Consider the following 26,764-nt stretch of genomic DNA (forward strand, 5'->3'; position numbering starts at 1 on the left):
TTGGCAGGTAGTTCCCCCATCTGCTCACCTCTTACCAGCTCACCTCGCCACCTTCTGCTGCAGACAAAGATAGCTGAATGACGGAGTACCTCGCCACCTTCTGCTGCAGACAAAGACAGCTGAATGACCGAGTCCTTTGCAGAACAACTCGGGGCCAGAGTGAAAGCAAAGGAATGGGATTGGTGAGGACATGGTGACCTCCCTGGTATTTTTAAAATCACACTGTTGCTAAGAGGAGGTATCTCCAGTGAGCCTAGAACCAAAGCGCAGGAAAAGATACATTGTAATTAAAAGCTTTTTAAAGGGCCCCCTGTAGAGCGGAAAGAAAAGTGGTGAAGCATAGGTGAGAAGAAAACATCATAGGAAAGAGGTTTAAAGTAAGTGTTGCTTCTCTGTTCTGATTCCAAAGGGATTTTTTTCTTCCAAAATGACAACATATTTTGTTTGTACATACATCTGCTGTAAATTAATAAATTAAAGAAGTAAAAATCCTAATAAAGGGAAATGGCAGAGGCAGATATAATATGGATAAATAAACAGATCAAGGGAAAGTCATTTTGCATGTCCAGGTAGCTACAATGGAAACCTAACTATCATTTTAAAAAATTAGCCTCTAATAGCTTGATGGCTGTAACATTAGAATGAAATTCAGGAACATGCAGAGAGACAAGAGAGTGCCATATGGGACGTCTGGTGAGACAAATGAAATTAGATTTCAAAAGTAAGAGTAAAATCTCTAAAATAAGTGTGTGACCCAGATGTTCTCTCCCCATTGTGCTCTAAGGTAAGCTATAAGCACAAAATAGAAGTGTCCTTTTAACATATTTTCCACAGGGCAGGGAAAACCCCAAAACAGAATAAAAACATCCCATCTTGAGTCAATATATCTCTAAGGAATTATGTACTTAGGAGAATCTTACACAAAGCACTTTACCCAGTAGAAATGAAAGGCAGAGTACTGGAATATATTTGTTAAATGAGATCTGTTAATAACTCATGATTTTTAAATTTAATGTTAAAGATGCTTCAAAAAATTAACCGGTCAGTCACACATAGTTTTCACAGCTCTCTGGGGCACAAGCACCACCTCTGACCTGTACAACCAACCCCCAACAACCAGCATGTGGCAGACACTCAATGGGCATTGGTGGATTGAATGAAGGAGGTGTGGCATCCCAGGTCCTTGAGTAGTAAGCACATGGCACCTGACGTGTGTCCTAAGGCAGGTCTGGCATCCTGTGCAGACCACAGCACCAAACCTTGCCACTCAGAACCCCAGCAAGGGCAAGCTTGCACTGGATGCAAGTCTCCTTTACCTTCTGTGCCATGTCCAAAGAAACCATGATGGGGCTGGCTTCCAGGAACAACACACAAGGGCAAGTGCTTGTAGCCAAGCCAAGATTGTGATCTTTCTGCAGCTGGTGTCTACCTGCAGCAAACCAACCCTTGAACAATATAAGCTGGGCCAGATTAGAATGCATCCAAATCACTGCTCCTCACTCCCCTGGGATAAAAGTTTTCCTTTGCCCCAATTGGATGGAAAGCAGGGAGAAGAGCTTTCACATGTTAATTGACCCAGATGGTAAAACCAAGATCTTCTCTTGGTGCCACAATGAGCCTGTGGGTATGTCTGGACACCAACATGCCTCAGGGGTGCAAGCAAGCGGCAAGGCCCTGAGCCACAATCCAGAAGGTCAATACTCCTGTTTACAGTTCACAATGAAGCTAATTGAGAAGGTCAAGGGGCTAGCAAATGATGGAGCCCTGATGGAAACGTCTGGAACTGGACAAACACAGTGACTTCTCAGCACCGTGACTATACTGGATGCCACTGTGCTGTTCACTTTGCAATGGTTACTTTTGTTATGTAAATTTCACCTCCATTTTTTCTTAATTGAAGCATAATTGATTTACAATGTTGTGTTAGTTTCAAGTGTACAGCAAAATTATTATACATATATATTCTTTTTCAGATTCTTTTTCCTTAGAGATTATTATAAAATATTGAATAGAATTCCCTGTACTATAAAGTAGATCCTTGTTGAATATCTATTTTATATACAGCAGTATCTGTCTGTTAATCCCAAACTTCTAATTTATCCCTCCCCCACTTCTCCCTGTGGTAACTATAAATTTGTTTTCTAAGTCTGTTGGTCTTACTTCTGTTTCGTATTTAAGTTCATTTGTATCATTTTTTTTTATATCCCACAGATAAGTGATATTATATGATATTTGTCTTTCTCTGTCTGGCTTACTTCACTTAGTATGATAATCTCTAGGCCCATCCATGTGGCTGCAAATGGCATTATTTCATTCATTTATATGGCTGAGTGATATTCCATTGTGTGTTTATGTATGTACGTGTGTATATATATATATGTGTGTGTGTGTGTGTGTATATATACACCACATCTTCTTTATCCATTCTTCTGCTGATAGACATTTAGGTTGCTTCCAGGTCCTGGCTATTGCAAACAGTTCTACAATGAATAGTATATGTATCTTTTCAAATTAGAGTTTTCACCTTTTCTAAGTACATGCCCAGGAGGGGGACTGCTGGATCACATGGTAGCTCTATTTCTAGTTTTCAAAGAACTCCCGTACTGTTCTCTATAATGGCTGTACCAATTTACATTCCCTCCACACCCTCTCCAGAATTCACTATTTGTAGGATTTTTGATGAGGGCCCTGTGTGAGGTATTTTTGATTTGCATTTCTCTAATAATTAGCAATGATGCCTCAATGGCAAAGAATCCACCTGCAATGTAGGAGACACAGGAGGTGCAGGTTCAATACCTGGGTCAGGAAGATCCCCTGGAGGAGGAAATGGCAACCCACTCCACTATTCTGCCTGAAAAATCCCATTGACAGAGGAGATAGATGTGCTATGGTCCAAAGTGTCACAGAGTCAGACACAACTGAGCAACTGAGCATGCATGTCTTCTTTGGAGAAATGTGTATTTAACTCCTCTGCCCATTTTTTGATTGGATGTCTTTATATTGATTTGTATGAACTGTTTGTATATTTTGGAGATTAATCATTGTCAGCTGCATCAGTTGCAAATATTTTCTCCCATTCCATAGTCTGTCTTTTCATTTTGTTGATGGTTTCCTTTGTTGTGTAAAAGCTTTTAAGTTTAACTAGATCCCAGTTGTTTATTTTTGTTTTACTTTCATAACTCTAGGAGATGGATCCAAAAAGATACTGCTTCAATTTATGTTAAAGATTGTTTTGCCTATGTTTTCCTCTATGAGTTTTATAGTGTCCAGTCTTACATTAAAGTCTATAATCCATTTTGAATTTGTGTGTCTGTGTGTGTGTGTGTGTGCTGTTAGAGAATGTTCTAATTCATTCTTTTACATGAAGCTGTCCAGTTTTCCCAGCACCACTTATTGAAGAAGCTGTCTTTTCTCCATTGTATATACTTGCCTCTTTTGTCATAGATTAATTGACCATAAGCGCATGGGTTTATTTCAGGGCTTTCTCTCCTGTTCCAGTGATCTATTTTTCTATCTTTGTGTGAGTGCCATACTGTTTTGATGACTGTAGCTTTGTAGTATAGTCTGAAGTCAGGAAGCCTGATTCCTCCAGTTCCAGTCTTCTTTGTCAAGATTGTTTTGGCTATTCAGGGTCTTTTGTGTTTCCATACAAATTTGAAAATTTTTTGTTTTAGTTCTGTGAAAAATGCCACTGGTAATTTGATAAAGATTGCACTGAATCTGTAAATTTCCTTGGGCAGTATAACCATTTTGACAATATTGATTCATATAAATCCAAGAACATGGTATCTTTCCACCTGCTTGTGTGGTGTTCAGTTTCTTTCACTATAGTCTTATAGTTTTCAGAGAGTCTTTTGCCTCCTTAGGTAGGTTCATTCCTAGATATTTTATTCTCTTTGATGTGATGATAAAAGGAATTGTTTCCTTCGTTTGTCTTTCTGATAGTTTGCTGTTAGTGTATAGAAATGCAGCCAATTTAAATATATTAATTTTGTTTCCTATAACTTTACCAAATTCATTGATAAGCCCTAGTAGTTTTCTGCTAGCATATTTAGGATTTTCTATGCAAAAAGTGACAGTTTTACTTCTCCCTTTCCAATTTGGATTCCTTTTATTTCTTTTCCTTCTCTGATTGCTCTGGTTAGGACTTTCAAAACTATGCTGAATAAATGTGGCAGTAATGGATGTCCTTGGCTTGTTCCTAATCTTAGAGGAAATGCTTTCATTTTTTCACCATTGAGTATGATGTTAACTGTAAATCTGTGATATATGTCCTTTATTATGTTGAGGTAGCTTCCCTCTATGCTCACTCTGTGAAGATATTTTTTTTATCATAAATGGATGTTGAGTTTTATAAAAGCTTTTTCTGCATCTATTGAGATGATCATATGGTTTTTATTTTTCAATTTGTTAATGTGACATGTCATACTGATTGAATTGTATATATTGAAAAATCTCTTCACCTCTCTGATATAAATCCTACTTGATCATGGTATATGATCCTTTTAATGTGTTGTTAGATAAAGTTTGCTAGTATTTTGTGAGGATTCTTGCAAATATGTTCATTAGTGATATTGGCCTGTAATTTTATTTTATGGTAAATTCATCTCAGTTAGAAAAAAAAGTAACAGAGCAAATATTTGAACCCTGATCTTCTGGACCCCAAAACATTTCAAAATCTATGATTCATGACAAGGTGCCAGAATATGTTAAATGAAATCAAGAGTGAAACAAGCTGGTAGTAAACAAACTGCAAAGGTGAAGGTAAGTATCGAGTGCCACTCATATGCCATGCACTCTGCTGCACACTCAGTCAAACAGATGCACATGTCATGGCCCCATCACACAAGCACTCAAGGGATTTACAGCACTGTGTGAGGACTCTCCAAGAGGCTGTGTCATAGCCAACAGGAAGGAGGAACAGGTTCTGAAGGAAAGAGGAATTGAGAAGCCTTCCAGGCAGAGAACATGGAAATGCCTGAGAGGAACCAGCAGAGCCAACACTGACATGTGGTGAACACTGGGTGGAAAAGCATCCACTCAAATCCATTCAACATTCAGGGATGTCCCCTGTGTGCCAGGCACTGTCCTAGGCATTGAGAATTCATTTAAAAGTTGTGGGTAAACAACAAGGTCCTACTGTATAGCACAGGGAACTCTATTCAATATCTTGTAGTAACCTACAATGCAAAAGAATCTGAAAAAGAATATATATATATATATATATATATATATATATATATATAAACTGGATCACTTTGCTGTACACTTGAAACTACAGCATTGTAAGTAAACTATACTTCAACTTTTAAAAAGACAAAAATACTTAAAAAAAAAAAATACAGTTGTGCGGCTTGCCTTCATGAGACTCAAAATAAAGAAGACAAAACCAGACAAGTATCTGGAAACCTACTGTTTACAGCTGGCCAAGGGTTTGAACTTTTTCCTAATGGCTCTAAGTAGGAAAATGACACAAATCTTTCAGTAATCTAGAAAGAAGTGAGAACTTGATGGGAGAAGAGAATGAAAGGAGACCTATCACAAAGTCATCTAGAGCTGCAATGCAATTTCTATTAAAATTTCAATGGTATTTTCACAGCAATAGGTAAAACAATCCTAAAATTTTTATGGAATCACAAAAGACCCTGAATAGCTAAAGCAATCATGAGAAAGAACTAAGCTGGAGGTATTACACTGGCTAACTTTACACTACGTGACAAGCTACCATAATAAAACAATTTGCTACTGGCATGAATATAGACACACTGACCCATGGAACAGAATAAGAAGCCCAGAAATGAACCCTTGCACAAATGGTCAACTAATATTTAACACAAGAGCCAAGAGCATCCAGTGGGGAATGGACGGTCTCTTTAACAAATAGAGCTGGGAAAACTGAAGAAACACATGTAAAAAAAATGAAATTGAACCCCTATCTTACACCACTTAAAAAAATTGATTTGAAATGGATCTAAACCTCCTAGAAGAAAATGTTGGGAAGAAAATCTTCAACATTGGTCTAGGCAATGACTTTGGACATGACACTAGAAGCACAAATGACAAAAACACAAAAAACAAAAGGGACTACATCAAACTAAAAAGCTTCTTTTCAGCAAAACAAACACTCAACAAAATGCAAAGGCAGTCTACTGAATGGAAGAAAATATTTGCAAACTATATATCAGATATGGGGCTGATATCTAAAATATTCAAGGACCTCATATAACTTAACAAGAAAAACGAATAATCCAATTTTAAAATGGGCAGGGGAAATGAATAGATTATTTTCCAAAAAAGACATAAAGATGCCCAACAGGTACATGAAAACACGCTCAATATCACATATCATCAGTAAACGCAAACCAAAACCACACAGGGGTATCTATCATCTTACACTTGTTAGAATGCTACTGCGAAGTCACTTCAGTCGTGTCCGACTCTGTGTGACCCCAGAGACGGCAGCCCACCAGGCTCCCCCGTCCCTGGGATTCTCCAGGCAAGAATACCGGAGTGGGTTGCCATTTCCTTCTCCAATGCATGAAAGTGAAAAGCAAAAGGGAAGTCGCTCAGTTATGTCCGACTCTTAGCGACCCCATGGACTGCAGCCTACCAGGCTCCTCCATCCATGGGATTTTCCAGGCAAAAGTACTGGAGTGGGATGCCATTGCCTTCGCCAACTTGTTAGAATGGCTATCATTAAAAAGACAAGAAGAATATTGGTATGGAAAATGTGAACCCTGTATGGTATGGAAAATGTGAACCCTGTACACTACTGGTAGGAATTGAAATTGATGCAGCCACTATGGAAATTAAAAATAGAACTGCCGATTATTCTTCCAGTATATATGCAAAGGAAATGGAAATAAGATTTTGAAGAGACATCTGAAATCCTATGGTTCAGCCTTATTCACAACAGCCAAGAAATGGAAACAATCTGAGTGTCTGTCAACAGATGAATGAATAAAGGAAATATACATATACACACAATGGAATTTTATTCAGTCCTGAGAAAGAGGACTTGCATTTGTAACAACATAGACAGACTTTGAAGAAGGCTGAGCACCAAAGAATTGATGCTTTCGAACTGTGGTGTTGGAGAAGACTCTTGAGAGTCCCTCGGACTGCAAGGAGATCCAACCTGTCCATTCTAAAGGAGATCAGCCCTGGGATTTCTTTGGACGAATGATGCTAAAGCTGTAACTCCAGTACTTTGGCCACCTCATGCAAAGAGTTGACTCATTGGAAAAGACTCTGATGCTGGGAGGGATTGGGGGCAGGAGGAGAAGGGGACGACAGAGGATGAGATGGCTGGATGGCATCACTGACTTGATGGACGTGAGTCTAAGTGAATTCCGGGAGTTGGTGATGGACAGGGAGGCCTGGCGTGCTGCGATTCATGGGGTCACAAAGAGTCTGACACGACTGAGCGACTGAACTGAACTGAGACAGACTTTGAAGGCATTATGCTAAATGAAATAATACAGATAGATGTATGATCTCACTTAGGCTTCACAGGTGATTCAGTTGCAAAGAATCCTCCCTGCCAAGCAGGTGATATGGGTTCAATACCTGGGTCAGGAAGATCCCCCGGAGAAGGAAATGGCAACCCACTTCAGTATTCTTGCCTGGAGAATCCCATGGACAGAGGAGTCGGGCAGGCTACAGTCCATGGGGTCACAAAGAGCCAGACATGATTTGGTGACTAAACAACAACAACAATGCTCTCATTTATATGTGGAATCTAAAAAGCAGAAGTTATGGAAAAAGAGGGTAAAATAGTGGCTTTAACCAGGCAATGGGGGCAGACAGGGGTATGCAATGAGGGTGTGTCAAGGAGTACAAACTTCCAGTTATAAGATGAATGTTTTGGGGACCTAAGGCCTGTGTCTTAGGTGATTCCAGTTAATACTATTTTATCATATACTGTAAAATTACTAAAAGAGTAGATCTTAAATGTTCTCATCACCAAAAAAAAAGGTAATTCTGTGATGTGATGTAGGTGTTAGCTAACGCAATGGTGGTAATCATTTTGTAATGTATGTGTATCAAATTACCGTATTATATACCTTAAATCTATACAATGTTATATGCCAATTATATCTTAATAAAACTGGGGGGTAGTTTGTAACAATGGTTTAGATGAGCGTTGACAGAGGTATGGATTCAGGTGAGGCATGGGAACAGAGAGAAAAGAAAGAGAAAAATCAGAGATAGATTCAAGAACTAGGTGTGTGTGGTTAGAGTTTTCAAGTGGCTATGGGGTTGAATGACATAAATTCATGTGAGGTGCATAAAACAATGCCTAGACTGTATTAAGTGCTCAATGAATGTTACATTTTTTATTTTTATACAGAGTATTAGTATTCTAAAAAGAAAGTGATGTTACTTTTCTATTTTTAGGACCCTTCTCACTATCAGCAGAGATGAGAGGGCCAAACTAGACCATCTGAGTGACAAAACAGGGCTTGTCTTTCTTTGTGTGTTTCCATCAATGCGAAACACTTACAAAATATGTAGTGAACAAATAAACGTATAAAAGAACAAAGGAGCAAGGACGTCTGACTACTAAAAATCAGGAAATGGTTCATCAGCTGATCTACAAATTAATTTGAGCAAGATCCACTTTCAAGAAAGAACACACAAACAAAATCAAGAATACAAAGGAAGACAAGGTTGATCCACATCTGCATAAGAAGCTGAATCAAGAACTAAAGCAAGATGGTTATTTTGAGATATCAGTCTGCCATCATCTTGGTCAGCCAACTTTCTGAATAAAATCAGATTCCTTGCTTCAACACCTTATCTCTTATCATTGGCCTATCATGTGGTGAGCAGAGTGAGCCTGGACTCAGTAAGAAATGTAATCTGAAGGCCTTAATAGATGTCTAAGAAAATAAAGAGAAAACAAAGCAAACCAAATCACTGACACGCAGAGAGATTGCGGAGTCTTGGTTCCCCAGTAAGAGCTTGGGTCTCAGCCTTTGGAGTGGGAGTGCTGAGTCCAGGACCCAAGATTTCCAGAGAACTTCTAACTCCAGGGAATATTAATTAATGAAAACTCCCACAAAGGCCTCCACCTGTATCCAACACCCAGCATTACTCAACACCCAGCACCCAGTGCAGAACACCTCACAAAACAGGGAAGACAACAACACAAACCCAATCATCAGCAGACAGATACCCTAAAACATACCACCTCACACAGCACTGCCCATCCAGAAGGAAAAAAAACTCACCTTCTACCACCAGAATGCAGGCACAAGTCCCTCCCAACACCAAGCATACACAAACCACTGGACCAATCTTTCTCATTGATGGCAGAAACTAAAAGGAAGAAGGAATATGACCATAAAGCCTAGGAAGAGGAGACCTCAAACACATTAAGTTAGAAAAAAAAAAGAGAAATGTTGTAGAATGAAAGAACAAGGTAAAAACTCATAAGATCAAATAAATGAAGAGGAACTAGGCAAACTATCTGAAAAAGAATTCAAATTAATGATAACAAAGATGATCCAAAACATCCAAAACTGAATGGAGAAAGTGCAAGAATCAATTAACACACTTAACAAGGACCTAGAAGAAATAAAGAACAGAGACAAATAACACAGTTACTGAAATCAACAATATTCTAGAAGGAATCAATAGAAGAATATATAAAGCAGGAGTATGGGTAAGTGAGTTGGAAGATAGAGTGGTGGAAAAAACTGCTGAAGAGTAGAAAAAAGGAAAAAGAATGAAAATAATTGAAGATAGCATCAGAGACCGCTGAGACAATATTAAACACACCAACATTTGAATTATAGGGTTCCCAGAAGAAGAAGGGGCTTCTCGGGCCCTAAAAAGGTGGCTGAGTGGGTAAAAAAGTGCCTGCAATGCAGAAGATAGAGGAGACATGCATTCAGTTCCTGGGTCAGGAGGATCCCCTGGAGGAGGGCATAGAAGCCCACTCCAGTATTCTTGTCTGGAGAATATCATGAACAGAGAAGCCTGGTGCGCTACGGTCCATAAGGTCAGAGTTGGACATGACAGAAACGAATGAGCATGTGTGCATGCACAAAAGAGGAAAAGGTCTAGAAAATCTTTGAAGAGCCTATAGTCAAAAACTTCCCTAACATGGAAAAAGAAATAGTCAAGTCCATGAAGCACAGAAATACCTGTACAGGATAAACCCAAGGAGAAACACGCTGAGACACATACTAATCAAACTAACAAAGATTAAACAAAACAAAGCATATTAAAAGCAGCAAGTAGCATACAAGGGAACCCCCACACGATTAACAGCTGATCTTTCAGCAGAAACTCTGCAGGCTAGAAGGGAATGGCTGGATATATTTAAAGTACTGACAGGGAAAAAAAATATACAACCAAGATAACTTTACCTGGCAAGGATCTCATTCAAAATTGAGGGAGAAAACAAAAGCTTCACAAACAAGCAAAAGATAAGAGAATTCAGCACCACCAAACCAGCTTTATAATAAATATTAAAGGGACTTCTATAGGAAGGAAATACAAGAGAAAGAAAAGACCTTCAGAACAATTAGAAAAATGCCAATAGGAACAAATATATCAATAATTATTTTAAATGCAAATGGTTTAAACATTTCAACCAAAAGACATGGAATGGCTGAATGGATAAAAAAATAAGACCCACATATATGGGCTATCTACAAAAGACCCGCTTCAGACCTAGAGACACATACAGACTGAAACTGAGAGTATGGAAAAAGATATTCCATGCAAAAGTAAGTCAAAAGAAAGCCAAAGTAACAATTTTCATATAAGAGAAAACAGAAATTAACATATAGACTATTACAAGAGATAAGGAAGGAAATTCAGTCCAGTTCTGTTCAGTCGCTCAGTCATGTCCGACTCTCTGCGGCCCCATGGACTGCAGCATGCCAGGCCTCCCTGTCCATCACCAAATCCCGGAGTTTACTCAAATTCATGTCCATTGAGATGGTGATGCCATCCAACCATCTCATCCTCTGTCATCCCCTTCTCCTTCTGCCTTCAATCTTTCCCAGCATCAGGGTCTTTTCTAATGAGTCAGTTCTTCACATCAGGTGGCCAAAGTATTGGAGTTTCAGCTTCAACATCAGTCCTTCCAATGAATACTCAGGACTGATCTCCTTTGGGATGAACTGGTTAGATATCCTTGCAGTCCAAGGAACTCTCAGAGTCTTCTCCAACTCCACAGTTCAAAAGCATCAACTCTTCAGCACTCAGCTTTCTTTATAGCCCAACTCTCACATACATACATGACTACTGGAAAAACCACAGCCTTGACTAGATGGACCTTTGTTGGCAAAGTAACATCTCTGCTTTTTAATATGCTGTCTAGGTTAGTCATAACTTTCCTTCTAAGGAATAAGTGTCTTTTAATTTCATGGCTGCAGTCACCATCTGCAGTGATTTTGGGGCCCAAAAAATAAAGTCTGACACTGTTTCCACTGTTTCCCCATCTATTTGCCATGAAGAAGGGACCAGATGCCATGATCTTAGTTTTCTGAATGTTGAGCTTTAATCCAACTTTTTCACTCACCTCTTTCACTTTCATCAAGAGACTCTTTAGTTCTTCACTTCCTGCCATTAGGGTAGTGTTATCTGCATATCTGAGGTTATTGATATGACTCCCACCAATCTTGATTCTAGCTTGTGGTTCATCCAGCCCAGCATTTCTCATGATGTACTCTGCATACAAGTTCAATAAGCACGGTGACAATATATAGCCTTAACGTACTCCTTTTCCTATTTGGAACCAGTCTGTTGTTCTATGTCCAGTTCTAACTGTTGCTTCCTGACCTGCATACAGATTTCTCAAGAGGCAGATCAGATGGTCTGGTATTCTCATCTTTTTCAGAATTTTCCACAGTTTGTTGTGATCCACACAGTCAAAGGCTTTGGCATAGTCAATAAAGCAGAAATAGATGTTTTTCTAGAATTCGCTTTCTTTTTGGATGGTCCAACGGATGTTGGCAATTTGATCTCTGGTTCCTCCACCTTTTGTAAAACCACCTGGAATATCTGGAAATTCATGGTTCATGTATTGTTGAAGCCTGGCTTGGAGAATTTTGAGCATTACTTTCATAGCATGTGAGATGAGTGCAATTGTGCAGTAGTTTGAGCATTCTTTGGCATTGCCTTTCTTTGGGATTGGAATGAAAACTGAGCTTTTCCAGTCCTGTGGCCACTGCTGAGTTTTCCATATCTGCTGGCATATTGAATGCAGCACTTTCACAGCATCATCTTTTAGGATTTGAAATAGCTCAACTGGAATTCCATCACCTCCACTAGCTTTGCTCGTAGTGATGCTTCCTAAGGCCCACTTGACTTCACATTCTGGGATGTCTGGCTCTAGGTGAGTGATCACACCATCGTGATTATCTGGGTCTGAAAATGTTTTTCTGTACAGTTCTGTGTATTCTTCTCACCTCTGCTTAATACCTTCTACTTCTGTTAGGTCCATACCATTTCTGTTCTTTATTGAGCCCATCTTTGCATGAAATATTCCCTTGGTGTCTGTAATTTTCTTGAAGAGATCTCTAGTCTTTCCCATTCTATTGTTTTCCTCTACTTCCTTGCACTGATCACAGATGAAGGCTTTCTTATCTCTCCTTGCTATTCTTTGGAACTTTGCATTCAAATGGGTATATCTTTCCTTTTCTGCTTTGCTTTTTGCTTCTTCTCTTTTCACAGTTATTTGTAAGGTTTCCTCAGACAGCCATTTTTCTCTTTTGCATTTTTTCTCTTGCAAACAACCTCTTCCAACAACACAAGAGAAAACTCTACACGTGGACATCACCAGATGGTCAACACCAAAATCAGATTGATTATTTTCCTTGTAGCCAAAGATGGAGAAGCTTTATACAGTCAGCAAAAATAAGACCAGGAGCTGACTGTGGCTCAGATTAACAACTCCTTATTGCCAAATTCAGACTAAAATTGAAGAAAGGACAGAAAACCAGCAGACCATTCAGGTATGACCTAAATCAAATCCTTTACAATTATTCGTTGAAGTGAGAAATAGACTTAAGAGACTAGATCTGATAGAGTTCCTGATGAACTATGGATGGAGGTTCGTGACATTGTAAAGGAGACAGAGATCAATACCATCCCCAAGGAAGAACACTACATAATGACAAGGCATCTATCCAAGAAGAAAACATAACAATTGTAAATATTTATGCATCAAATAAAGGAGTACCTCAATACCTAAAGTAAACACTAACAGACATAACATGGGAAATTGGCAATTACACAGTAGTAACAGGGCACTTTAACACTGAACTTACACCAACGGACAGAGCATCAAAACAGGAAGGCATTACGGAAACACAAGCCTTAAATGACACATTAGATGAGATGAGCATAATTGATATCAGGAAATTTCAGGCAAATGCAGAAGAATATACTTTCTTCTCAAGGGCACATGATCATTCTCCAGGATAGACCACATCTTGGGTCACAAATCAAACCTCAGTAAATTTCAGAAAATTTAAATTGTATCAAGCATCTTTTCTGACCACAACAATATGGAACTAGATACCAATTAAAGGAAAACAACTGTAAAAAGCACAAACACATGAATATTAAATAACACATTTCTAAATAAGCAACAGGTTGCTGAAGAAATATAAAGGGAAATGAAAAAATCCCTAGAAACAAATGACAATGAAAACATGACAACTCAAACCTATGAGATCCAGCAAAAGCAGTTCTGAAAAGGAAGTTTATAGAAATATAATATTACCTCAAGAAACAACAAGGGCATCAAATAGACAACTTACATTTATACCTAAAACAACTAGAAAAAGATAAAGAAATAAACCTCAAAATTAATAGAAGGACAGTAATCATAAAGATCATAGCAGAAATAACTGAAAAAGAAATGAAGGAAACAATAGTAAAGCTTAATAAAATTAAAAGCTAGTTCTTTGAGAAAAGAAACACAATTGACAAACCATTAGCCAGACTCATCAAGAAAAAAAGGGAGAAGACTGAAATCAATGAAATTGGAAATGAAAAAGGAGAGCCTACAACAGACAATGAGAAATGAAAAGGATCATAAGAGACTATTATGAGCAATTATATGCCAGTAAAATGGACAACCTGGAAGAAATGAACAGATTCTTAGGAAAGTCCAAACTTTGGAGACTGAACCAAGAAGAAACTGAAATGATAAACAAGCCAATCATAAGCACTGAAATAGAAAAACAGTGATTAAAAAATCTCCCCCAAAACCAAAGTCCAGGGCCAGATGGCCTCACAGGTGAATTTTACAAAATTTTAGAGAAGAGCTATTGTCTATCCTTCTGAAACTCTTTTAAAAAATTGCAGGGAAAGACAGACAAATGGATAAGAAAGCTGTGGTACATATACACAGTGGAATAATAGTCAGCTATTAAAAAGAATGTATTTGAATCAGTTCTAACGAGGTGGATGAAACTGGAGCCTATTATACAGAGTGAAGTAAGTCAGAAAGAAAAACACCAATACAGTATATTAACACATATATATGGAATTTAGAAAGATGGTATCAATGACCCTATATGCAAGACAGCAAAAGAGACACAGATGCAAAGAACAGACTTTTGGACTCTGTGGGAGAAGGCGAGGGTGGGATGATTTGAGAAAATAGCATTGAAACATGTATATTATCATAAGTGAAATAGATCACCAGTCAGGGTTTGATGCATGAGAAAGGGTGCTCAGGGCTGGTGCACTGGGATGACCATGAGGGATGGGATACAGAGGGAGGTCAGAGGTGGGTTCAGGATGGAGAACACATGTACACCCATGGCTCATTCATAGCAATGTATAGCAAAACCCACTACAATATTATAAAGTAATTAGCCTCCAATTAAAATAAATAAATTTTTAAAAAATAAAATAAAGTAAAATAAATAAAGGTTTTAAAAAATAAAATAATTAAAAAATAAAAAATTGCAGAGGAAGGAACATTTCCAAACTCATTCTGTGAGACCACCATCACCATGATACCAAAACCAGATAAAGAGAACACAAAAAAATTACAGGCAAATATCACTGATGAACATAGATTCAAAAATCCTCAACAAAATTCCAGGAAACAGAATTCAACAACACATTAAAAAGATTGTATAACCATGATCAAGTTGGGTTTATCTAAGGGATGCAAGGATTCTTCAATATACACAAATCAATCAATGGGATATACCATATTAAAATTACCATATTAAGAAATTAAAAGATAAAAATCATAGAATAATCTCAATAGATGCAGAAAAAGCTTTTGACAAAATTCAGTACCCATGTATGACAAAAACTCCTCAGAAAATGGGCATAGAAGGAAACTACCTCAAAGTAATAAAAGCCATATACAATAAACCTACAGCAAACGTTTTCAAAGGTGAAAAACTGAAAGTATTTCCACTAAGATCAGAACTAAGACAACAGTGCTCAATCTCAATATTGTTCAACATAGTTTTGGAAGTCCCAGCCATGGCAATCATAGAAGAAAAAGAAATTAAAAGAATCCAGTCTGGAAAAGAGGTAAACTCTCACAGTTTGCAGACAACATTCAGTTCAGTTCAGTTCAGTTGCTCAGTCGTGTCCGACTTTTTGCGACCCCATGAATCGCAGCACGCCAGGCCTCCCTGTCCATCACCAACTCCCGAAGTTCACTCAGACTCCTGTCCATTGAGTCAGTGATGCCATCCAGCCATCTTATCCTCTGTCATCCCCTTCTCCTCCTGCCCCCAATCCCTCCCAGCATCAGAGTCTTTTCCAATGAGTTAACTCTTCACATGAGGTGGCCAAAGTACTGGAGTTTCAGCTTTAGCATCATTCCTTCCAAAGAAATCCCAGGGCTGATCTCCTTCAGAATGGACTGGTTGGATCTCCTTGCAGTCCAAGGAACTCTCAAGAGTCTTCTCCAACACCACAGTTCAAAAGCATCAATTCTTCGGCGCTCAGCCTTCTTCACAGTCCAACTCTCACACTATACATTAAAAACCCTAAACATGCCACCAAAAAATTACTAGCGCTAATCAGTGAATTTGGTAAAGCAGCAGGATACAAAATCAATACACAGGAATCACTTGCATTCCTATACACTAACAATGAAAAATCAAAAAGAGAAATTAAGGAAACAATCCCATTCACCATTGCAATAATAAGAACAAAATAGGTACAAATAAACCTACTCAAGGAGATAAAAGAGCTATATACAGAAAACTGTAAGGCACTGATGAAAGATATCAGAGATGACATAGACAGATAAAAGGATATTCCATGCTCCTGTTTTGGAAGAATCAATACTGTGAAAATAACTCTACTAACAAATGCAATCTACAGGTTCAATACAATCCCTAATTTACCAATGGCATTTTTCATAGAATTAGATAAAAAAATTTCACAATTTGTATGGAAACACAAAACACAAAGCAATCCTGAGAGAAAAGAATGGAGCTGGAGTAATCAACCTTCCTGATTTCAGACTATACTACAAATCTAAAATCATCAAGACGGTATGGTACTGGTATAAAAAAAGAAATATAGACCAATGGAACAACATGCAAAGCCTAGAGATAACCCACACACCTATGGGCATCTTATCTTTGACAAAGGAAGCAAAATATACAATAGAGAAAAGACAGTCTCTTCAATAAGTGGTGCTGGGAAAACTGGACAGCAACAGGTAAAAGAATGAAATTAGAACACTTTCTAACACCATACACAAAGATAAACTCAAAATGCATTACCTAAATAAAGACCAGAAGCTATAAAACTCTTAGATGAAATCATAGGCAGAACACGCTATGACATAAATCACAGCAAGGTCCTCTGTAACCCATCTCCTAGAACAATGGAAATAAAAATAAACAAATGAGGTGGATGAAACTGGAGCCTATTATACAGAGTGAAGTAAGCCAGAAGGAAAAACACCAATACAGTATAATAACGCATATATATGGAATTTAGAAAGATGGTAATAATAACCCTGTGTACGAGACAGCAAAAGAGACACTGATGTATAGAACAGTCTTATGGACTCTATGGGAGAGGGAGAAGGTGGGAAGATTTGGGAGAATGGCATTGAAACATGTAAAATATCATGTATGAAACGAGATGCCAGTCCAGGTTCGATGCACGATACTGGATGCTTGGGGCTAGTGCACTGGGACGACCCAGAGGGAGGGTAAGGGGAGGGAGGAGGGAGGAGGGTTCAGGATGGGGAACACATGTATACCTGTGGCAGATTCATTTTGATATTTGGCAAAACTAATACAATTATGTAAAGTTTAAAAATAAAATAAAATTAAAAAAAAAATAAACAAATGGGAACTAATTAAACTTAAAAGATTTTGCACAGCAAAGGAAACTATAAACAAAGTGAAAAGACAAACCTCAGAATAGGAGAAAATAGTAGCAAATGAAACAACTGATAAAGGATTAATTTCCAAAATATACAAGTAGCTCGTGCAACTCATCAGAAAAACAGCTAATCAAAGAGTGGGTGGAAGTCCCAAATGGACATTTCTCCAAAGAAGACATACAGATGGCTAATAAACACATTAAAAGATGTTCAATATCACTCATTATTAGAGAAGTGAAAATCAAAACTATAATAAGATATCACCTCACACTGGTCAGAATGGCCATCATCAAAAAGTCTACAAACAAAAAATGTTGGATAGGGTGTGGAGAAAAGGGAACCCTCTTGCACTGTTGGTGGGAATGTAAATTGATCCAGCCACTATGGAAGACGGTATGGAGATTCCTTAAAAAGACAGGAATATAACCACCCATGACCTAGCAATCCCACTACCAGGCATATACCATGAGGGAACCAAAATTGAAAAAGACACATGTACCCCAGTGTTCACTGCAGCACTATTTACAATAGCTAGAACATGCAGGCAAGCAACCTTAATGTCCATCAACAGATGAACAGATAAAGAAGTTGTGGCACATATACACAGTGGAATATTACTCAGCCATAAAAAGGAATGCATCTGAGTCAGTTCTAATGAGGTGGATGAACCTAGAGTATATTATACAGAATGAAGTAAGTCTGAAAGATAAAAACATCGTGTACTAACGCATATACACGGAATCTAGAGAGATGGTACTGATGAACCTCTTTGCAGGGCAGCACTGGAGACACGGACACGGAGAACAGACTTACAGACACAGAGGCGGGAGGAGAGAGTGAGAAGTGTGGAGAGAAAAACATGGAAACCTATATTATCATATGTAAAACAGATAGCCAATGGGAATTTTCTATATGACTCAGAGAACTCAAACAAGGGCTCTGTATCAACCTAGAGGGGTGGGATGGGGAGGGATATGGGAGGGAGGTTCAAGAGGGAGGGGATATATGTATACCTATGGCTGATTCATGCTAATGTTTCACAGAAAACAACAAAATTCTATAAAGCAATTATCCTTCAACTAAAAAAATAAATAAATGTTTAAAAATCTACAAAAAAAAAAAAAATGCTGGAGAGGGTGTGGAGAAAAGGAAACCTTTTTGCACTGTCCGTGGGAATATATATTGATACAGCCACTATGGAAGACAGTATGGAGATTCCTTTAAAAACTAGGAATAAAACTACCATATGACCTAACAATCCCACTACTGGGCATATACCATGAGGAAACCAAAACTGGAAAAGTCATATATACCCCAATATTCATTGCAGCACTATTTACAATAGGTAGGACATGGAAGCTACTACCTAGATGTTCACTGACAGATGAATGGATAAAGAAGCTATGATACATGTATACAACGGAATATTACTCAGCCATAAAAGACCACATTTGACTCAATTCTAATGAAGTGGATGAACTTAGAGACTATTACATAGAGTGAAGTAAGTCCGAAAGAGAAAAACAAGTATCGAGGATTAATGCATATATATGGAATCTAGAAAGATGCCACTGATGAACCTATTTGCAGGGCAGCAATGGAGACACGGACATAGAGAAAAGACTTGTAGATACGGGAGAGGGCGGAGCAGAGAGTGCGACAAATGGAGACAGCAGTATGGAAACACATACACTACCATATGTGAAATAAATAGCCCGTGGCGATTTGCTATATGATTCAGGGAACTTGAACCGAGGCTCTGCGACAACTTAGAGCGGTGGGATGTGATGGGGAGTTGGAAGGAGGTTCAAGCGGGAGGGGACATACGTACACCTATGCCTGATTTATGTTGATGTATGGTGGAAACCAACACAATATTGTAAAGCAATTTTTTTAAAAAGCACTAAAGCTTTGCAAGGAAAATTCACTGTACTAAGAACCAAATCTTTCATCTCCCTGTTATCCCACAACCATTTTTCTTCAAGATGACAACTCTGTAATTAGAACCAAAACCCCTTTGCTGCTGCTTTATCTTTCAAGTACATTTTGTCTTTCTGCGGCTGCAGAGTATTTCTGCCAGGACTACACCCTGTGGGGCACTAAGGACTCCTGCTTTTCGATATGAAACCAAGGCAGAAAAACTGGCCCTTTACCTGTATTCCATTCCCATTCACAGCCCAGCAACTTTCTCCACACACACTGATCTCTTCAAGATTAAAAACTGAAGAAAGACAGGTAAGAAAAATATACATCTTGGCCAGTTAAGAAATAACCCTCTTGGCTATTATGTATAGTATTCCCTGCCCAATCTCCCCATATACAAAAAGAAAATAGTTTCTGCTATAACAATTATATGCATTACTAAAATTTTTCATGTTTAACAAAATTCAATACAAGGGTTTTTGGGGAAAAATTGCTTTGACGCATTCCACTTGAAACTTACGGAACTTCAAAACATAATAAAAAATATTAATTGATAATCTAGACAGTTAATCTAGGTGTGTCAGTGGAGCTAGTGGCTTCCATAGCAGATATTTAAAATACAGCAAAACAAATACAGCAATGCTTTAATAAAAGCAATACTGGCAGGGGCTGAGGGCACAGGAAGAGGCGTACCCTGCAGACATGCAAGGCTGACTGCACCTGCCTAGAGAGGTGCCAGGGCCAGGTGACCTTTGTGATCACTCTCACCTCTCCTTCTCTTTCTCTCACACTCACAGCAGAGCTAAGTACTTTTTCCTGCCCTATTCAAATACAAAATACTTTCCTACCACCTCTGCTCCCTTTGACTAGGAAGATTTGTATAAATCAATATAATGTTGGCCTTGTTTAGACATTCTGCCCTCACCAATCACATACAGGCTAACATGCCTCACAGAACAGAGCACTCAGGATTCTACACTGTCCTTAGAGCAGCTGGTCTGAATCCTTAGGGAGGCTGCCTGCTCATTCAGGGGCACAGGCAAGTGAAACCAGGGCTAGAGGCCTCCCAAGGCTGGGTTTGCCCCATCTCATAACCACTCCTGTGATCTATGAAAGAAATAATTCTCAGAGAAAGATGTGATCACAGATAAGTGCAAATACTTACATATAATAAGTGGGATAGAGTCCTTCAAAATACCAGCAATGTTTTTTGGCCTCTGTGCACTGGAAATAAAAGGAAGAAAAGGTTTGTCAGTGAAAACTCATTTGCATACTGTTGAGAAGATCTCACGCAAAAAAACAAGGAAGGATGAGTGAAAGCAGCTTAAAGTGTGAGAAGCACACATTGGCGGGACAATGAACCAGAGGGAGATTTACGTGCTACGTGACTTTTTATTTCTTCAAAATTTTTGAAAGAGAAGAAAACATCTCTTTCCCTATCATTTTTGTAGCTTTTCTAAGTACAAGGGGATGAATACTTCATTAAAATGCAAATTTAAAACAATCCATTTTTAAAAATTCACATGGTATGATACTTCAAATATCTAAAGATGCTAGAAATAATTACACAGATTCTCCCTAATTTTTGTTTTTGAAACACATCTCCCAGAATTTTAACATTTCTAGATCTTTATATTTCAGGATATAATGACTCTCGAACAACATGGTGGTTCGGAGCACCCACCCTCCACACAGTTGAAAATTCACGTAGAACTTATAGGTCAGCCCTCCATTACCATGGCTCCACAGATCATGTACTGTTGTTGTATTTACTATTGAAAAAAAAAAAAAATCACGTATAAGAAGAGCCATGCAGTTCAAACCCATATTGTTCAAGGGTCTCAGTTCAGTTCACTTCAGTCACTCAGTCGTGTCCGACTCTTTGCAACCCCATGAATCGCAGCACACCAGGCCTCCCTGTCCATCACCAACTCCCGGAGTTCACTCAGACTCACGTCCATCGAGTCAGTGATGCCATCCAGCCATCTCATCCTCTGTTGTCCCCTTCTCCTCCTGCCCCTAATCCCTCCCAGCATCAGAGTCTTTTCCAATGAGTCAACTCTTCACATGAGGCGGCTAAAGTATTGGAGTTTCAGCCTCAGCATGTCCTTCCAATGAACACCAAGGACTGGTCTCCTTTAGGATGGAATGGTTGGATCTCCTTGCAGTCCAAGGGACTCACAAGAGTCTTCTCCAGCACTACAGTTTAAAAGCATCAATTCTTCGGTGCTCAGCCTTCTTCACAGTCCAACTCTCACATCCACACATGACCACTGGAAAAAACATAGCCTTGACTAGACGGACCTTTGTTGGCAAAGTAATATCTCTGCTTTTTATATGCCATCTAGGTTGGTCATAACTTTCCTTCCAAGGGTCTACAGTATTCCAAAAGGCATATTGCCCAGTGGGCACCTATGCCTTCCAGACTCTGTGAGACAGAAGTGATCTGATACAATCAGTGGGGGTCCTGCCCTCGTTCATTCCCAGGGATGAGAAAGATGGAAGAGGGGGACAAGGAGGGACTTCTCTGTGCTTTCCAAGGAAGTTGAGGCTGAATCTTCCAGATGGCAGGGCTGAGCAGATATGATACCACCCTAGGGGGTTCAGTATCTCAAACACCTGACAAGTGACAGGAAGCCAGTGGCACCAACTGCAAGTAAGAGCCCCAAGCAGAAATGCTCTGACCGAGTTGAGCAAGGCTTTTCTAAAATTACTCCACTCATGCCATTATTTTAAAAAAATACACAACTTCCTACCTTCATGACCCAGTTCATGGGCTCCCATATGTAAATAACACCTTCAAAATATTACAATGCAAAAGTACCAGCAGGAAAAGGCACAGTGAAAACAAAGCTTTCTTTGGGTAAGGCAGGGACCAACTGTGTTGTTCACCCCCGTTTCCCAGGGTGTATGCTGATGCCCTTCTACCTCAGTCTGCCTGATAGCTGTAGAAGGTCAGAAACACACCCCAAATCTACAGCAGAACGCCAAGGGAGAGGTGAGTATGAATGTTATGTGTTAGGCTGGCTAAATTCAATGAGTTATGAAGAGAGCGTGAAACACTGGATTTTAAATATATATATATGCTTTAAGACACTCAGAAGCACATTGGGGCAGCCTGAAATGACCCAGCTTTATTAATGGAAAATGAATTTAATTTAGACTAGGTTAGCTCTTGTCCAATTCAAGAAACGAAGTTCAGACAGCTAAAGAAATCAATTTATTTTGTCAAGGAAGAGCAATTCCAGGTCTGTACCCTAAGTTTCAATTCATTTCACTAGAGACTTCTATGATAAACTGAGAAACCAGGTCTCATTTCCAGGTGGCATTTCCAATGTCTCTTCTTCATTCTCCATCACCACTAGAGACAGACACACTTTCTTGGAATTTGACACTCAAGATCCACACACAGTCAAGAAATGGTGTCCCTAATGCCAGTCCTAAAACTCGGGACACCAGAGCCAAGTCCAAGCCCCCGCTTATTGCTGCTCTGGTCACCCACATGGGCATCTCACTGGAGACTCAGACCCACGGACCCAGGAGCAAGGGCCAGCAGTGCCTCAGCAGTCAGGGCATGAGATGCTGTCCTCGGTGTCTGCTGTGGGACAGCCCTTTACCTGAAGACCTCATATTCAAAGCAGCCACATTTTTGGACCCAAGCACCACATCTCCTAACTCTTAAGGTAACAACAAAAATAGTATCATTGTTGCCTTTTAGGATTTTTTTCTTGGTATGTCAATATGAGGAATGCCATTTTACAGATTAAACACTGGGACCCCTCACAGGTGTCTTGCTCAAAACCACATTTCTTTACAGCGTGGTTTCTCCTAGATTAATCAACATTACCCTGAAGAACTTCCTTTGCCCACCTCCCATGTCCCCATGTTGTTGTATGACTGGAGGACAGACTGATATTAGATCTGCTCCCAGTTCCACCATCAGCAGGTGAGAAGCTTGGGAAGGCAGGTTCCTAGTTTGGGCCTCCTCTGAACTTAGCAGCAGCGTGGGTGGTAGGAAGATGCACACCCATGTCTAGCAGAACCCATGGGAGCATGAGCTTCAGAGCTACCGCAGGTTAAATAACAACTTGAATTGTGAGACAGCACAACTCTCAGACACTCCCACATGTGGCTGTTGGGAAGGAAGAGCAATCTCTGCAAAACTATGGTTCCATTTCTCTTTCACGGATTCCCTCTCCACAAAGATGGAACACCACATGCACAAGGTTATGTACTGTGGCATTATTTCTAATAAAGAAATTCTGGAAACAATGTAAATACATACTCATATCAGGCTGATCAGATAGAGAACAGCATGTCCATACAATGGAGGACTAAGCAGCCAACAAGGATGAAGTTTCTCAGAACATGAATGAAATGATTTCTACAATGCAGTGCTGTGAAAAAGCAATATTAAGAAGGGCACATGTAGCACACTAATTTTAATGGAAAAGGAAACTTGTACATTTGGTTAATTTTTTTACAAAAAGAACCACAGGAAAGGTATAGTGAAAAGTAATGAGAATACTTGTCCTGTAGGGGAGGTGGCAGAGGAGTGGCAGAGGCTGGGGTGGGAATGAGGATTCTGTGAGTATACTTTTTTTTTTTGGCCACACTGCGTGGCATGCAGGATCTTAGTTCCCTGACCAGGGATCAAACTTGTGCCCCCTGTAGTAGAAGTACGGAGTCTTAACCATTGGACCATCAAGAAAGTCCCCACGTATACTGTTTTATATAGGTTGATTTCGAATCATGTAAATGTTTTTCATATTCAAAAAACAAAGTCTGGAGAAGGAAATGGCAACCCACTCCAGTATTCTTGCCTGGAGAATCTCATGGACAGAGGAGGCTAGCAGGCTATAGTCAGTGGGGTCGCAAAACTGTCAGGCACAACTTAGTGACTAAACAACACAACGCTTAAATTGTACAATATGATGCATTTTAATATATGTTCAAAAGCAGAGACATTACTTTGCCAACAAAGGTTCATCTAGTCAAGGCTATGGTTTTTCCTGTGGTCATGTATGGATGTGAGAGTTGGACTGTGAAGAAGGCTGAGTGCCAAAGAATTGATGCTTTTGAACTGTGGTGTTGGAGAAGGCTCTTGAGAGTCTCTTGGACTGCAAGGAGATCCAACCAGTCCATTGTGAAGGAGATCAGCCCTGGGATTTCTTTGGAAGGAATGATGCTAAAGCTGAAACTCCAGTACTTTGACCATCTCATGCGAAGAGCTGACTCATTGGAAAAGACTCTGATGCTGGGAGGGGTTGGGGGCAAGAGGAGAAGGGGACGACAGAGGATGAGATGGCTGGATGGCATCACTGACTCAATGGACGTGAGTCTGAGTGAACTCCGGGAGTTGGTGATGGACAGGGAGGCCTGGCGTGCTGCAATTCATGGGGTCGCAAAGAGTCAGACACGACTGAGCGACTGATCTGATCTGATCTGATGTGCACCTATAATATCACAAAATTAAGGTAATGAACATATCATTACCCACAAAAATTTTCTTACACCCCTTAATGATCTCTTCTTGTCCTTCCTATCCAGATGCAACTATTGATTTATTTCATTTCATAATACATTAGTTTGAATTTTCTAGAATTTTATATGAATGTAATACAGTATGAGGTGTTTTTTTTTTTTTTTTTACCATCTATCAGTAAGCATAATTGTTTTGAGATTATTTACTGTTGTTGGGAATATCAATATATTATTCCTTTTTGCATTGAGTAATGTTTCCCTGTGTATGGATGTTATACAGTTGCTTATCCATCAATTATTAACAAACATTTAGGTTGTTTCCATGGCTTCCCTGGTGGCTCAGATGGTAAGGAATCTGCCCGCAATGTGGGTGACCCAGGTTCAATCCATGTGTTGGGAAGATCCCCGGAGAAGGAAATAGCAACTCACTCCAGTATTGTTGCCTGGAGAACTCCATGGACAGAGGAGCCTGGTGGGCTACAGTCCATGGGGTCGCAAAGAGTTGGACACAGCTTAGTGAGTAACACACTAGGTTGTTTCCAGTTTCTTTTAAAAATAAAGCATATTTGAAACAAAAAGAAAAGAAAAAAGTAAAGTCAAAAAGGATTTTTTAAAAATCCACTTTCCATAATATCATATATGGAACGAGTCGCCAATCCAGGTTCGATGCACGATACTGGATGCTTGGGGCTGGTGCACTGGGACGACCCAGAGGGATGATATGGGGAGGGAGGAGGGAGAAGGGTTCAGGATGGGGAACACATGTATACCTGTGGCAGATTCATTTCGATATTTAGCAAAACCAATACAATATTGTAAAGTTTAAAAATAAAATAAAATTAAAAAAAAAGAAGAAATACTTTCAAAAAAAAAAAAAATTCCACTTGGGAAAGCTTGAAGAAATTCCCTGAGTTCCATGATGGAGCTCCTCCTACACAAGCTACCACTTTGTTGAGAGCAACCACACAGAGGGAGGTGGGATTAACACAAGAGACTTACAAAAATGCCCTCCCTTCCTGCTGCCCAAAGATACCAAGGTCGCCCTTTTCTGCCCACTCTTGCTCAGACCATCCCTAGTCTCTTCTCAGCATTTGCTGGGTGTCTACTAAATCCATTGGTGTTTGTTGACTATTTTGGCGATGACCTTTCATCACTTATCACTAAAGCCACTCACATAAGACCTATTTTTTAAATAGTAACCCACTTTGTTCCTTTATAAAATATTCTCTAAGAAAATGTTGCAGTTATATTTCCTGAGACAGAAGAGAAAAATCTCTGTTAAATTGAGCTAGCTATCTAACATTTAAATTCTTGAAATTTGCTAATATCCAGGCAATTTCTTCACTACTTTTGGATGCCGGACTTTCACAACAGCTTTTATCAATAGAGCAACAACACATATATATGGTACCTCACAAAAGTTAACACATCATTATATCATTTTACAGCTGAATAATATGAAGAACACAAGTCATGTTTCATTAATTGTAAGACAGTTTCATTAACTGTAAAACTCAATGAGGACTGGAGAATCCTGATCCTTTCCACTGTTGAGTCTCTCCTCCAGTAAAAGCTGGTTAACTGAGCACCAGTGTTAAAGTCACTTTGCACAAGCACCTGAGAGACCCAGCAGTAAAAATGGAGATTAGGCTCTCCAGGGAGGAAGCGCAGAGGGAGATTTCTGCTGGAACCCTCCCAGGATGGAGAGCCAGGTTCTACCAAGTGAAAGTCTACCAGCAGAGCCACAGTTAGCCTACTGATTCCAGTTTCCAAATCAGCATAAACACCAAAATTCAGGGTGTTTCCAGATAGCTCAAGCGTTGCAGATGTGGTCAAAATGGGCATTTGTAAAGTGAGGGTGCTTTCCAGAATGCTCCCCAACAGTGCTGGGCTGTCAGAGGCAACCCCATAGACAGGCAGATGGCAGCATGGCAAAAAGTAGGAAGAAGGCACTGTGCCAGGCTCCACTGCACCGGGGCCAGGATGAATCCACCCATAGAG

General features: G+C 39.4%; 1 protein-coding gene across 1 annotated transcript in view; it reads right to left on the bottom strand.

Annotated features, from left to right (window-relative positions):
• Positions 1 to 26,764, bottom strand: part of VOPP1 (VOPP1 WW domain binding protein) — a 180,476-nt gene that overhangs the window by 77,191 nt on the left and 76,521 nt on the right. Inside the window, exon 2 of the mRNA XM_005904393.2 lies at positions 20,445 to 20,503. Within this exon, the coding sequence (XP_005904455.2) occupies positions 20,445 to 20,503 (59 nt within the window). The remainder of the gene's footprint in view (positions 1 to 20,444; positions 20,504 to 26,764) is intronic.

Source organism: Bos mutus, chromosome 22, assembly GCF_027580195.1.
Source record: "Bos mutus isolate GX-2022 chromosome 22, NWIPB_WYAK_1.1, whole genome shotgun sequence".
In the NCBI taxonomy this organism is placed as follows: domain Eukaryota; kingdom Metazoa; phylum Chordata; class Mammalia; order Artiodactyla; family Bovidae; genus Bos; species Bos mutus.